The 14,731-nt window shown below is 61.0% G+C and overlaps 1 protein-coding gene across 1 annotated transcript in view; it reads right to left on the reverse strand.

Annotated features, from left to right (window-relative positions):
- IL6R (interleukin 6 receptor) overlaps positions 1-14,731 on the reverse strand; it is a 44,086-nt gene that overhangs the window by 7,117 nt on the left and 22,238 nt on the right. The window contains exons 7-9 of the mRNA XM_043568951.1: positions 6,330-6,376; positions 5,134-5,203; positions 2,366-2,456 (exon numbers count right to left, since the gene is read on the reverse strand). Of these exons, the coding sequence (XP_043424886.1) occupies positions 2,366-2,456; positions 5,134-5,203; positions 6,330-6,376 (208 nt within the window). The remainder of the gene's footprint in view (positions 1-2,365; positions 2,457-5,133; positions 5,204-6,329; positions 6,377-14,731) is intronic.

Consider the following 14,731-nt stretch of genomic DNA (forward strand, 5'->3'; position numbering starts at 1 on the left):
GGACCCTTGCCCCTCCTCCTGCTCATCTGATCTGTCTTCAAATCTGGCCAGTTTTTCCTCTAAAACACATGCCGCCACCAGCAACACAAGCTAGATGAGGAGGGGGAGGCCAGCACGGGCCCCCCCGGGCCCCACTCACCACGGGACGAGGCCACGGGCCCCCCGGGCCCCGCTCACCACGGGACGAGGCCACGGGCCCCCCGGGCCCTGCTCACCTTGGGACGAGGCCATGGTCCCCCGGGCCCCGCTCACCACGGGACGAGGCCATGGTCCCCCGGGCCCCGCTCACCTTGGGACGAGGCCACGGTCCCCTGGGCCCCGCTCACCACGGGACGAGGCCACGGTCCCCCCGGGCCCCGCTCACCACGGGACGAGGCCACGGCCCCCCGGGTCCCGCTCACCACGGGACGAGGCCATGGCCCCCCCGGCCCCACTCACCACGGGACGAGGCCACGGTCCCCCGGGCCCCGCTCACCACGGGACGAGGCCACGGCCCCCCCGGGCCCCGCTCACCACGGGACGAGGCCACGGCCCCCCCGGGCCCCGCTCACCACGGGACGAGGCCATGGTCCCCCGGGCCCCGCTCACCTTGGGACGAGGCCACGGTCCCCTGGGCCCCGCTCACCACGGGACGAGGCCACGGTCCCCCCGGGCCCCGCTCACCACGGGACGAGGCCACGGCCCCCCGGGCCCCACTCACCACGGGACGAGGCCACGGCCCCCCCGGCCCCACTCACCACGGGACGAGGCCACGGTCCCCCGGGCCCCGCTCACCACGGGACGAGGCCACGGTCCCCCGGGCCCCGCTCACCACGGGACGAGGCCACAGCCTCCCCGGGCCCCGCTCACCACGGAACGAGGCCACGGCCCCCCGGGCTCTGCTCACCTTGGGATGAGGCCACGGTCCCCTGGGCCCCACTCACCACGGGATGAGGCCATGGCCCCCCCAGGTCCCCGTTCACCACGGGACGAGGCCACGGGCCCCTTGGACCCTGCTCACTTTGGACGAGGCCACGGCCCCCCGGGCTCTGCTCACCTTGGGATGAGGCCACGGTCCCCTGGGCCCCACTCACCACGGGATGAGGCCACGGCCCCCCCAGGTCCCCGTTCACCACGGGATGAGGCCACGGGCCCCTTGGACCCTGCTCACTTTGGACGAGGCCACAGCCCCCCGGGCCCCACTCACCATGGGACGAGGCCACAGCACCCCCAGGCTCCGCTCACCATGGGACGAGGCCACAGGCCCCTTGGACCCTGCTCACCTTGAGACGAGGCCACAGCCCCCGGGCCCCGCTCACCACGGGACGAGGCCACGGGCCCCCAGGACCCCGCTCACCACGGGATGAGGCCACGGGCCCCCTGGGCCCCGCTTACCACGGGACGAGGACACAGGCCCCCCAGACCCCGCTCACCACGGGACGAGGCCATGGGCCCCCCCAGACCCTGCTCACCACGGGACGAGGCCATGGGTCCTCCGGACCCTGCTCACCTCAGGATGAGGCCATGGGCCCCCCGGACCGCACTCACCACAGGACGAGGCCACGGGCCCCCCTGGGCCCCGCTCACCACAGGACGAGGCCACGGGCCCCCCAGACCCTGCTCACCACAGGACGAGACCACGGGTCCCCCGGACCCCGCTCACCTTGGGACGAGGCCACGGGCCCCCAGGGCCCTGCTCACCACAGGACGAGGCCACGGGCCCCCCGGACCCTGCTCACCTCGGGACGAGGCCACGGGTCCCCCGGACCCTGCTCACCACAGGACGAGGCCACAGGCCCCCCGGACCCCGCTCACCACAGGACGAGACCACGGGTCCCCTGGACCCCGCTCACCTTGGGACGAGGCCACAGCCCCCCGGGCCCCGCTCACCACGGGACGAGGCCACAGGCCCCCAGGACCCCGCTCACCACGGGATGAGGCCACGGGCCCCCCTGGGCCCCGCTCACCACGGGACGAGGCCACAGGCCCCCCAGACCCCACTTACCACAGGACGAGGCCATGGGCCCCCCCGGACCCTGCTCACCTTGGGATGAGGCCACGGTCCCCCAGGCCCCGCTCACCATGGGACAAGGCCATGGGCCCTCCTGGGCCCTGCTCACCACGAGACAAGGCCACGGGCCCCCCAGACCCTGCTCACCATGGGACGAGGCCCCGGGTCCCCCAGACCCTGCTCACCTCGGGACGAGGCCACTGCCCCCCAGACCCCGCTCACCACGGGACAAGGCCATGGGCCCCCCGGACCCCGCTCACCACGGGACGAGGCCACGGGCCCCCCCGGGCCCCGCTCACCATGGGACGAGGCCACGGGCCCCCCGGACCCTGCTCACCACGGGACGAGGCCACGGGTCCCCCGGACCCTGCTCACCTCAGGACGAGGCCAACACACAGGAGCGTTCCGAAGGCTAGGCTTCCTCCGGCCACCAGGAAGGTGGGCAGTGGCACCGAAGAGTCTTGCACTAGGAGGAGAGAGAACAGGAGGAGGAACAGGAAACCAGGTGCTGTCAGGACCCGAGGGAACCTCGCCCCGGAGGCCTGCTAGCCCGCCAGAGCTGGCTCCAGAGGACTCGGCCCAGCCCAGTGCGACCCCGGGGTCCCAGCCCTGGCGAGAAAGGCCCCCCCGCCCCTCCCCCCACTGAACAGCTCTGGCCCGGCCCCCAAGGCACGGGGGTGCAACAGCCTGGAGGCTTTGGGGACCCCGTCGACGCGGCTCCACTGAGGACGGTGTCAGGAGCTCAGGCAGGTGAAATCCAGCTTTCTCCACTGGGGTGTCACCTGTCACCCCACTTGGTCCTCAAGCCCCAGCCACGTGGACCTCATTTGTCCGCCACGTGCCATGTTCCTGCTCCTTCCGGAGCCCCCCCGCCCCCAGTCTCCTTCCCTTCCAGAATGCTCTTCCCGCCTGAGCCTTCCAGCCCCAACCAGGCCTTTGGCGTCACAAGAGGTGATGCCATTTCCTCTGCGGAGCGACCTCGCTCCAGGCGCCCGCGGGCACCTCTCCAGCTGCAGCTCGAGCTCCCGGCAGCGGGACCACGGGTGTCCCCACGGTCAACCCCCCCCCCCCCCCCCGCTCATGCGGAGCCCGCACACAGCAGGCTCTGCGGGGACCGAAAGAACAAACTGGTTCGTGGGCAACCCGTCCCCTCCCACAGCTGCCACACGGAGCTGGTGCCCGGAGTCCACACTCTGTGGCTGGGCCCGCACACCCTCGCAGCTCCCGGGCTCCTCCAGGCGTGTCCACCATGGGCCGCGATGCCTCCTGACGCTCATCACTTCAAGCGCCCGCTGGACACGGCTGTCAGGAGCCCAGACCGGGCACCGGCTGCAGGACGGGTGTCCCCGCACCTGGCAGAGACGGCCGTGTAACAGAGGCAGTATGACTGGCTTCCTCACTAACACTTCACCGTCTTTGATATTTGTCCCTTCCCTCATTCAACAAATGTTTATTGACTATTTATCGATAGAAGTGTCTGTTCGGAGCCACAGGGATACAGGCTGACAGAAAAGCTCCCGCCTGCCTGGATCTTACATTCTAATCAACAGAGAGACAAACAAATGAATGTCACGTGACCTTAGCAGGGACAAGGGCAATGACGACAAAGAAAGCAGAGGAAGGTCAAGGAGTGACAGGGGTGGGGGCTGGGGTGGGGCGTCAGACGTAGGACAGGCCCCTAGCAGAGGGCTCTGAGCAGAGGCCTGGCTGTGTAAAGGAGCTGACCAGGTCAGGGGAAGAGCACACGGGCAGAGCAGGCAGCGTGTGCAAAGGCCCCGAGGTAGAGAATGTGAGTGCAGGCAGCGTGTGCAAAGGCTCCGAGGTAGAGAATGTGAGTGCAGAGCGAGCGACAGGGAGAGTGGACAAGGTGAGGTCTGAGACGGGCACTGACCCCACAGAGACCAGAGCCCAGATCTGTGACTGCACAGTCGCTCTGGCTGCTGGCTGGAGAGGGTCTGTTGGGGGTCAGGAGGAAAAGACGGGAGACCCGCACCAGCTCCTGAAGTCCTGGCAGAGGGGACGAGTCCCTGGGAACAGCAGGGCTCAGGGACTGGACGTGGGGCAGGGGTAGAAGAGGACGCGCGCTCGACCCCCTCCGCCCACCCCGACCGCCCTGAGCGGCCCAGCGCATGTGGCACCGGTTCCCAAGACGAGGAGGATGGAAAAGGAGAGACTGGGGCTGGAAAGGGCCGGGGCATCAAGTGCTCAGTTTCCGACGTAAGTATGAAATTCCCAGCGAGCATCAGGCCACGGGCACGTGCCCACTGGGCACTGGGCAGGGAGCCTGGCCATCGATGGACCCACGGACGGCCTTCCCGGAGACAGGGCTGGAGGAGCTCCTCGCTGAGGCCCCTCCCCACCGCAGCCCCTGAACTGCACCCCACCCCCACCCTACCACTCGAGGCCCATTCAAACGGCACCTCCCCCAGAACGTTCTGTGATCCCAACTGCACACACCCTCGGACATCTCCAAATTCCCCTCGCTTTATCGATGCCTCTGCTTTGGCCGTCTCCACACCGCTCTCCACCGCGCTCCCTGCCTTCCTCCATCGGAGCCTGACCCCGGGAGGGTAGGGTGGCTTCGGTCCCCCCGAGCCCCCAGCTGTGCAGAACTCAGGCCCAGGTAGTCAGCGGGTCCTTCCCAGGTGCCTTGTAGCAGGGCCTGCAACCGGGACGGGGCCTGGGCAGCCAGCATCCGGTGGGGTGAGGGCTTCCACAGAGAGCCAGGAGCCGTGCTGAGGCCCCAGCCTGCGCTCCGGGAGCCCCACACGTATGGCGGACCCGGGTCCTTCCTGACGCTGGTGAGCTTTCCTGCTCTTGCAGGTACACGGGAGCCGAGCACTGAAATCCAGGCTCCCAGAGAGTTCCGCCAGCCTGCATTCCGTGTCAGACTCCAAGCCTTTTGTTTGTATTCTAGGCGAGCTGGGGCATATTTCACTGATCTGTGCCATCCTCCCTACGGTTCCCTCACCCTACGTCAGCCAACGGCCTCAGACGGGGGCCTGCAAAGTAGCGTCTCTGTCACAGCTCCTCCCCTTCAGCAGACTGGCCTTCTGCCAACACTTCCGAATAAGAACGGACGTGATGCAGAGAAGTCCCTGTGCCCCCGATATCACCGGAGTGTGAATACACCCAGTCCTTACCTGGGAGGCTGGTTGCATTTGCAGAATCTTTCAAGAGATTATTTTCATCGTCTCCATTAGTAGTCGGTGCCTAAAACAGAGACCCCCCCTGTAAGCGCGTTTCTGCAGATTCCGCCATCATCTGGGACCAGCTCAGACCTCCTCCTCAGCCCTCTATGGTCCATCCATGGCATCCTTCGCTGTGTCTCAGGCACCTCTCCACTCCTGACCTGAGCCTCTCGACGTCTGCACCGTCATTTTGTCATTTGCATCTATACCTCGCCAGCAAGAGGCAGGACTCCTTCCCGGCTGCCTCTCCACCAGGGCTTGGGGCATGGCGCCTCTCCCAAAGGAGAGGCTCCCCGGACGGGCTACAGCAGCACTGTCCCCCACGTCCCATGCCAGGGTGCGGGTGCCCCCGTCTCCTGGGAAAACCGCGGGCCAGAATCCTGGACCCCCCACTTACCAGCTCTGTGACCTTGGACAGATCCTGTAACCCACGTGGCTATCTGTTTTCCTCCCTCGCAGGCACCACCGCCTTAGCTCTGAACCCCGGCTAACGACAGGCTCAAACGAGACTGCGGGTACAGGGCTCAGCACCGAGCACATCTGGGCTGGCCCTCAGCCAGCACCCACCCCGCACCTGGCCACACGGCACAGGCTGTACCCGGAGCCTCTTCCGCCGGTGCCTGGGAAGCCCTGCATCGGCCACGTATGAGGTGCGAGGCCGGGGCTCCTTCCCTGGGCTGCTGGCTCCAGGAGGGGCTGAGCCTCCCAGTTTAGCTGGCCCTCAGGGGATTAAGGACCACAGGACAGGCAGCTGGGTGGGAAATTGGATTACCCAAAGATTTGTTAAGCAGCTTCAGAGGTAATCCTCTTTCCAGGAAATTATGACACCGGGAGCCCACAGAGGAAAGGCTCAGATGCACCGAATTTGATTCCGAGCTCAGTGGCGTCTCTCAGATCAGAGACGAGACCTCGGCCACGAGGCACAGGGCGTTCTTCGAGCCAGGCCAGCCAACTCCACAGACCACCGTGGCCGCGACTGTCCTGGGACAACCGAACTGCTCTGACCCCGTTGTACAGAGGCTCGAAGAGAACACGTGACCGGCCCGTGGCCACATTTCCAGCAAGTGGCAGGGCTGGGATCTGAACCAAGTTCCGTCCGGTGCCAGCCCACAATCCCCAGCCCAGGTGCTGCTGTCCTGGCCACTCACCTGCGTGGAGGGGGGCGCCTCCGTCTTGGCTGGGGGGCTCCTGGGTTCTGTGGGCGGAAGAGTCACAATTAATGATGGACAGACCCCGAACTCTCCCAGAGTAAGCTCGTTGCCGTGTTGACGAAAAGAACGTTACGCTAGAATAAGCTGGTAGCCAGCCCTAGACAATTAGTTATGTAAGTATATACAAATATTACATACAAAACCATATATAAATATATAATTAAATTCGTTACATAAATTAAATAGTTATATAAGTTAGGAGATAGCCATAGGTTGCAAGTCTTTAAAAATAAAGGAGAGGGGCCCCTGGGTGGCTCGGTCGGTTGGGCGGCCGACTTCGGCTCAGGTCACGATCTCACGGTCTGTGAGTTCGAGCCCCGCGTCGGGCTCTGGGCTGACCGCTCAGAGCCTGGAGCCTGTTTCAGATTCTGTGTCTCCCTCTCTCTCTGCCCCTCCCCCGTTCATGCTCTGTCTCTCTCTGTCGCAAAAATAAATAAACATTAAAAAAATAAATTAAAAAAAAAAGAAAGAAAAATAAAGGAGAAAAATGTTGAGAATATAGTTATACGAAAAATACAAGACAAGGGAGGCTCATACGGTCTGATGTAAAGTCCCTAAAGAAAGAGATTTAGTCCACGGTCAAACCACCCTGAACACGCCCGATCTCATCTGATCTCGGAAGCTAAGCAGGGTTGGGCCTAGTTAGTACTTGGATGGGAAGAAAGAAATTTATATCGCTGTTTATTATACATTATATACATACATATATATTTACACACAGGGAGCAAACAAACAGAACAAGTCGCTGGATGGAAGCACTATTGACATTAAAATTTTTTTTTTTTAATTTTTTAAAAGTTTATTTTTGAGAGAGAGAGAGAGACAGAGCGTGAGTGGGGGAGGGGCAGAGAGAGAGACAGAGGATCCAAAGGAGGCTCCAGGCTCTGTGCTGTCAGCACAGAGCCAGATATGGGGCTCGAACCCAAAAACCATGAGATCATGACCTGAGCCCCCCAGGCACCCCAACATTTTAATTTTCTTCTATTCACCTTTCACAATAAAAAATAGTTAAGTTCTCATCCGCCCGGGTGGGTTTGGTAGGCTTTGCCCAGTAAGGGACATGGTCCAGGCACACAGGAGGCCCCCCTTCCTGGGAACAGTATTTCTGCAGAACCCCGCCCCCCTCTCCCCCCCCTCCCCCCCCCCGCCACAGGAGGCCAGGCATCGAAGCAAGAGCACCAACAAGAGGACGGGCCTTGCGGCAAGCGTGGGCCCGAGGGACCAGGGCCTGAACTGTGACAGGCCACGGGTGGAATGCTCTGGGGTTTATTTTCTTTCCAGCCCATCATTTTTCCGTTGAGAAGTTAAAAACACTACGGAAACAGTTTACACAAAGATACGGAGCCTAACCTGAACCAGGAGTAGAATAAGGGGACAGAGAAGGTGACCACGCTTCTGCTCAGGAGGGAATGTCCAGCAGGACAGTGCTGTCCCCAGGAGGGGAGGAAACACACGGCAGCAGCCCTAGAGGGGACACCAGAGCATGTTCACCATCCCATTGTGCAGAGGAAACAGAGCCCAGAGAGGGAAAGCAGCTAGTCCAAGATCACACAGCCAGTCAGCCTGAGATCAGCCTGGGGAAGACGGGGAGGAGCCAGTGCCTAGCGGAGAACATGCAGGTGCATGGCGGGTGACGGCCGGCCGAGCACAGGGCACGGGGCACTGACGAGAGCTAAAACCAGGAGTCGGGGCAGCCCTGCCGGGACATACAGCTGACCACAGACGGTCACTCGGTCCAGGGCTTCCCAAACCCGGCCACGTTCCCTTCCTGTGTGGCTCTTTAGATCCCTTCCTTGGTCTGTGGCCTCAGAACCTCGGGGCTGGGACCCAGATATCGGGGGTTTTAAAGGCTCTACAGGCGCGCCTGGGTGGCTCGGTCGGTTAAGCATCCGACGCTTGGCTTCGACTCGGGTCGTGATCTCAGGGTCCCAAGTTCAAGCCCCTCGTCAGGCTCTGTGCTGACAGCATGGAGCCCTCTCGGGATTCTCTCTCTCCCTCTCTCTCTGCCCCTTCCCAGCTTGTTTTCTCTTTCTCTCTCTCTCTCAAAATAAACATTAGTAACAAAATACCTTAAAATTAAGTCTCACATAACGAGACTTTTTAAAAGTCTTAGGTGACCTTGATGACCATGGGGCCCTGATTCAGACCATTGTGTCCCCAGAGAGAGAAGGTAAAGTCTTTTGCGTTGTTCTGAATAAAAACCATTTCCACTTTACAGACGGACACACCGGGGCTCAAGGGCAGTCAGGCCAAGACCACCACTAAAGTATCACGAACGTTGCCGGGACCAGCCTTTGTGGACGGCCACAACGCACCAGCCCCGAGGGGTCCAGGAGCCTGAAGTTCTGTCCCGTTTTATACCCAGTGTCCCCAGGAGGCAGGCACCGTGAGCTCAGGTTTACAAAGACACTGAGGCTCAGAGAGACGTTGCCCACGTCAGGGAGCGCAGTGTGTTTTCCTGTTTAGGCAAAAGCATTTCTATTTCCTAACGTCTCCCTCCGGCCGGCGAGTTGGGCGAGAGAAGGAACGCACACCCGTGTCCCCATATCCCCGTGTCCCCGCAGCTCCGTATCCCCGTGTCCCTCGTGTCCCCGCAGCCCCGGAAGTGGCTGTGGCGGTAACGAGAGCCTGCATTTACGGAGCACCTACCACGTGCCAGCCTCCTACTTCACATGACTTCACAAGTCCAGGCTTCAGGACAGCACTCGGTCACTCTGTCACAGTCCCGTTACCCACCCCCATTCTACAGACGGGGAAACAGCCACAGGGACGTTCAACAACTTGTCCAGTTTTGTAAGAAGTGAGTGACCAATCTTTCTGGCTCTAAGAACGCACTTTTTTTCTTTATTTTAAAACCATCTCTAGATTGAACATTTCCCAGATTCAGAGACTATATCTTGCTCATCTCTGTGAACCTAGTATTTAACACATTTTTCTCAAGAACCGTGTAGTTAGTAAAATTTCGATTACGGAAAAGCACTTAGGAAAAAGACTACTCGAAACATGAAGCATGTTGCCACTGCGGGTTTTCCTTGTGTGACTATTTCCGAGACGACAGGAGGCACTTTCACGTTCCTAACAAAATTAGTGAACACACATGAGTTTTGGGCGTTTTTTTCACATGAGTTCTTAAAACAAGAAACTTCTTTCCGTTAACTTGAGGGTTGGTCTGAGTCTGTCTGCTCGGGTTTTGGAACAGAGAAGTCCAGGGTAAAAATGGCAGAGGCCTTCAGGACCGATAAACAGATAATCTGGTCAAGACACCGAACCTCTCTTAGACACCGTCTCCTCATTTCTGAGCGAGGCGGACAGCTTCCTCTGGGACAGATCACCTGAGATCACATGCGCGGAAAGTACCCCAGCCTGGTGCACGATATTTGTTTTGTTTTTTTTTTTTTTTTAATTTTTTTTTTTCAACGTTTATTTATTTTTGGGACAGAGAGAGACAGAGCATGAACGGGGGAGGGGCAGAGAGAGAGGGAGACACAGAATCTGAAACAGGCTCCAGGCTCCGAGCCATCAGCCCAGAGCCTGACGCGGGGCTCGAACTCCCGGACCGCGAGATCGTGACCTGGCTGAAGTCGGACGCTTAACCGACTGCGCCACCCAGGCGCCCCACGATATTTGTTTTAAAACGGACCTGGGGTGCCTGGGGGGCTCAGTCAGTTGAGTATCCAACTTCAGCTCAGGTCATGATCTCACAGTTTGTGGGTTCGAGCCCCTCATCGGGCTGTGTGCTGACGGCTCAGAGCCTGGAGCCCGCTTCGGATTCTGTGTCTCCTTCTCTCTCTGCCCCTCCCCTGCTCACACGCTCTCTCTCTCTCTCTCAAAAATGAATAAACATTAAAATAAATAAATAAATAAATGAATGAATGAATGAATGAATGAATAAATAAGAACTGACCTCAGAATTGGGAACAAAGAATGTAACAAGTCCTGGGGACGGGGGTTGCCTGGCTGGCTCAGTGGGTTAAGCGTCCACCTCTTGATTTCAGCTCAGATCACAATCTCTCAGTTCGTGAGTTCGAGCCCCACCTCAGGCTGTGTGCTGGCAGCTCAGAGCCTGCTTGGGATTCTCTCTCTCCGTCCCTCCCATGCACTCTCTCAAAATAAATAAAGATGGGGCGCCTGGGTGGCTCAGTCGGTTAAGTGGCCGACTTCGGCTCAGGTCATGATCTCGCGGTCCGTGAGTTCAAGCCCCGCATCGGGCTCTGTGCTGACAGCGCGGAGCCTGGAGCCTGTTTCCGGTTCTGTGTCTCCCTCTCTCTGACCCTCCCCCGTTCATGCTCTGTCTCTCTCTGTCTCAAAAATAAATAAACGTTAAAAAAAAAAAATTAAAATAAATAAAGAAACTTTGTAAACATTTTTTACAAAATAATAACAAGTCCTGGGGATGCGACGCACGGTACAGCGACCACAGTGAACAGTGCCCACATTGCTTATTTGAAAGTTGCCGAGACTGGATCTTCGAAGCTCTCATCACAAGAGACACACTATCTGTAACTATGTGTGGTGATGGACAGATGGTGTGATCATCATTCAGCAACATATACAAATACCAAGTCATTAAGTTGTACATCTGAACCTAATACGACATGATACGTCAACTGTATCTCAATAAAACCGGGGAGGTGCAGAGAACATCCATTTTTTTCTAACAAAATATTTTTAAATTGCATATTATGACCGGTTAAGGGCAGGGCTCAGGGGTAGGAGTACAGAGAGCGAAACAAGTGGGCCAAGAATAAAAAGCAGAGAAAGAAAAAAGGAGGCTGAGGCTGCAGAGAGGTGAGGGGACAGGGACAGGGGGACGAACCACAGAGCCAGGCGCCCGCAGGAAGGGGGCCAGGGGACAGCTGTCTGCAGGGCCACCCACTCTGGGCTCAGTCCCTGCCTCCCAGCTGCCTACACAGGCCACAAACCACCAGCCAGAAAGCCAATCACTGCTCCTCCCGTGGTGCGAACACCAAAGCCCTCACGGAGGCGCTGACAGTCCCCTGCGGCCGGGCCCCAAGCACCCCGGGGTGGTCTGCAGAGAGCCCCCTAGTCTGAGGCCACAGGAGGAAACCTCGGGGGAGCAGCTTGGCCGCCGAAGCGTCTCACCCCTTCTTTACGACACGATGGAAAACGGCAATACGGCAACAGCTACGTTTTACTTAACTATTCACATCCTTACTGAGCAAAATTAAAAGTTGGCAACCACAGGGCGCCTGGGTGGCTCAGCCCGTTGAGCGTCCGACCTCGGCTCAAGTCATGATCTCGCAGTCCGGGAGTTCGAGCCCCGCGTCAGGCTCTGTGCTGACGGCTCGGAGCCCGGAGCCTGCTTCGGATTCTGTGTCTCCCCCTCTCTCTGCCCCTCCCCCGCTCACACTCTGTCTCTGTCTGTTTCTCTCTCTCTCTCTCTCAAAAACGAATGAACCTCGAAACGTTGGCAACCTTATATGGCCCTAAAGCTCTCTTCAGAAATGTCACAGCCGGTGGAGGCCCAGCGCGCAGGAGTGAGTGCACCGGGCAGCGTGCAGGCAGGGCTCACCGGTGCGGCCCCCCCAGGTGGTGGGACACACGTGTGCAGGTGCCTGGGGCCGCTGGAATGGGGAGGTGAGTGAGCGGCCAGGCGTGGGGGTCAGCTGGCGGCCGCCCTGGGAGGCCCCTCGGGGCACAGCCTCTGCAGAAACCTGTGCCCGACGGGCTCCTGAACCCCAGCCGTTCCCACCTGGGCTCGGGGAGGGCCCCAGCTCCGGCCTCGGGACACCCCAAGGGCTCCTGTGCCCGCAAGCCCCAGCACCCGCCCGGGGCCAGGCCGCACGCGGTGAGCACGCTGTGGGAGCGGGTCCGAAGGGCTGCCCAGGCCCCCGCCCCACGCTCGCTCTGCAAAGGGGCTCGCTCCATGCCACCCTGTCGGGGCCGCGGGAGGAGGGGCCTGGAGGGCGGCCTCCCACTCGAGAGGGGCGGACCGCCCCTCTCACTTGGGGGGCTCACTTGGCCTCCCGGAGCAGCTGGGGGGCGGGGGGATCCAAGCCGCACGGGCCCTCTCCACCCTGCACCAGCCGCCCCTGCCTGGAACAGGCCTTCCGGCACCTGCCTCATCCCAAGCCACCTTGTGCGGGTGCCGGACCCTCTGCTCGCTGCACGGCCGGCCTGCTGTCCCCTTCTCTGTGGGGACAGTCCCACACACCCTCCAGGACTCGACACAACCCCTCCCCCCACCCCCGGGGAAGCCTCCCCGGCTCTCTCTGGGCCGCCCTGCGGCCGCCGCGGCCCCACAACGCCCCGTGTGCGGAAGGACGTCTCCTCTCCGGCCTCATGCAGACTTTCACCAGGGCTCTCGGTCCCGGCCGGCCTGGCGGCCGCACAAGACCCACCGGACCTCCAGGCTCCGACACGCCAGGACAGCAGACGGTACGTGCCCGGCCACGAGCAGACAGGCAAAGCGACGCTGGGCGTGCTCATCGACACCCGCCTGCCCTGCGGGACCCGGGCACAGAGCACCGAGCAGGGCAGCCGGGACCCACGCGCACAGAGGACACGCCGGGCGCACACGTTGGCTCCCCCGACCCACGGGGGTGCGACGGCACCGGAAGCCGGGACAGACTGGCAGGAAGTGCGTCACCAGGAGCATTTCCTTCGGAAAACAGCCCGCAGCCCGTTTTACAGACGACCCCCCGAAGGGAGCGAGACGCACCACAGCGTCCCCACTTGCCCCATGGCCCGGCCGAGGCTCTGGCGGGTCGCCAGCCCCGGCTCCGCGCTCCGCCGTGCTCCCCACGACCCCCGCGTCCCCGAGGTCAGCACCCCCAGGCCGAGGCCAGGGGGCAGGCGCGGCCTGCACGCGGGGGTCCTGCGCTTGGGGAGCGCCCTGGTGCCAGGGCACAGACAAGCCCAACGGCCCTGGGACTGTGCTGGCGGTGGGGCGCTAACCCTCACTCCCACGGCGCTCCCCGGTGTCCACCCAAAGCCCCTGGCACTTCCCCTGGCTCTGCCCTCCACAGCGGGGCAACGGCTGGCCGTCTCTCGGCGTCTTTACCGCTGGGGCCCTGGAGACCCCCCGAAACCACACACGCACGGGACGGGGTCTCCGCGCTTCCGAGGCTGATGCGAGAAGCAGCCAGGTGCGGTGTGTGAGCCCCACGCTCGCTCCAGCCACAGGAACGAAGGCGAAAACGTCAGAGGCCGTCCTCGGGGCTGGCGCTCCCTCTGTGGGGACCAGGTCAGTCATTTAAAGAGGGACACCCGCAAGTGAGACCCGGTGCGGGAAAAGGCAGCCAGACGGGGAGCCCCGCGGGTCGGGCCGGCTGCACCACAGCCTGGAAAGAGAAAGGCAGGCGGATGCGGGGCCCGGAGGCCCACAGAGCAGACCAGCTGACGGGCTCGGGTCACCCCGGAGGGCAGCGCTGGGTTGACACGAGGAAGAACTTTCTTCTTGAACAGACCTCCTCCAACGAAGATGCACCCGTGGCCAGAAGCACACAGAAAGTTGCTCACCACCACTAATCGTTACGGAAAAGCAAATCAAAACCACAGTACTGCCTCACGGCCAGTGGGACGGCGAGTCTCAAAACAAACAAACAAACAAAACCGGAAAATAACAGGTGTCATGAGGATGTGAAGAAACCGGAACCCTGTTCGTTGCTCATAAGAACTCAAAACGGTGCGGGGGCGCCCGGGTGGCTTAGATGAGCAGTTGAGCGTCTGACTCTTGATTTCGGCTCAGGCCACGATCTCCCGGTTTGTGGGTTCGAGCCCCATGTCGGGCTCTGCACTGACAGTGCGGAACCCGCGTGGGATTCTCTCCCTCCCCGTCTGCCCCTCCCCTGCTTGCACCTGCACACACGCTCTCTCTCAAAATAAACTTAAAGAAAGAAGAATGCTGGGGCGCCTGGGTGGCTTGGTCGGTTAAGCGTCCGACTTCGGCTCAGGTCACGATCTCGAAGTCCGTGAGTTCGAGCCCCGCGTCGGGCTCTGTGCTGACAGCTGGGAGCCTGGAGCCTGCTTCGGATTCTGTGTCTCTCCCGTCTCTGCCCCTCCCTCGCTCATGCTCTGTCTCTCTCTCAAAAATAAGTCAACATTAAAAAGGTTTTAATTTTATAATGTCTGAGGATAAAGCTACTGATCTTTTATCCCCTAAAGCAGCATCACCCTGGTGATGTTCTTGAAAATTGTCCCAAAGATTCTTGTTCTGGGGCGCCTGGGTGGCGCAGTCGGTTAAGCGTCCGACTTCGGCTCAGGTCACGATCTCGAAGTCCGTGAGTTCGAGCCCCGCGTCGGGCTCTGTGCTGCCAGCTCAGAGCCTGGAGCCTGTTTCAGATTCTGTGTCTCCCTCTCTCTCTGCCCCTCCCCCG

The sequence above is a fragment of the Prionailurus bengalensis genome, chromosome E4 (genome assembly GCF_016509475.1).
Source record: "Prionailurus bengalensis isolate Pbe53 chromosome E4, Fcat_Pben_1.1_paternal_pri, whole genome shotgun sequence".
NCBI classification, from domain to species: domain Eukaryota; kingdom Metazoa; phylum Chordata; class Mammalia; order Carnivora; family Felidae; genus Prionailurus; species Prionailurus bengalensis.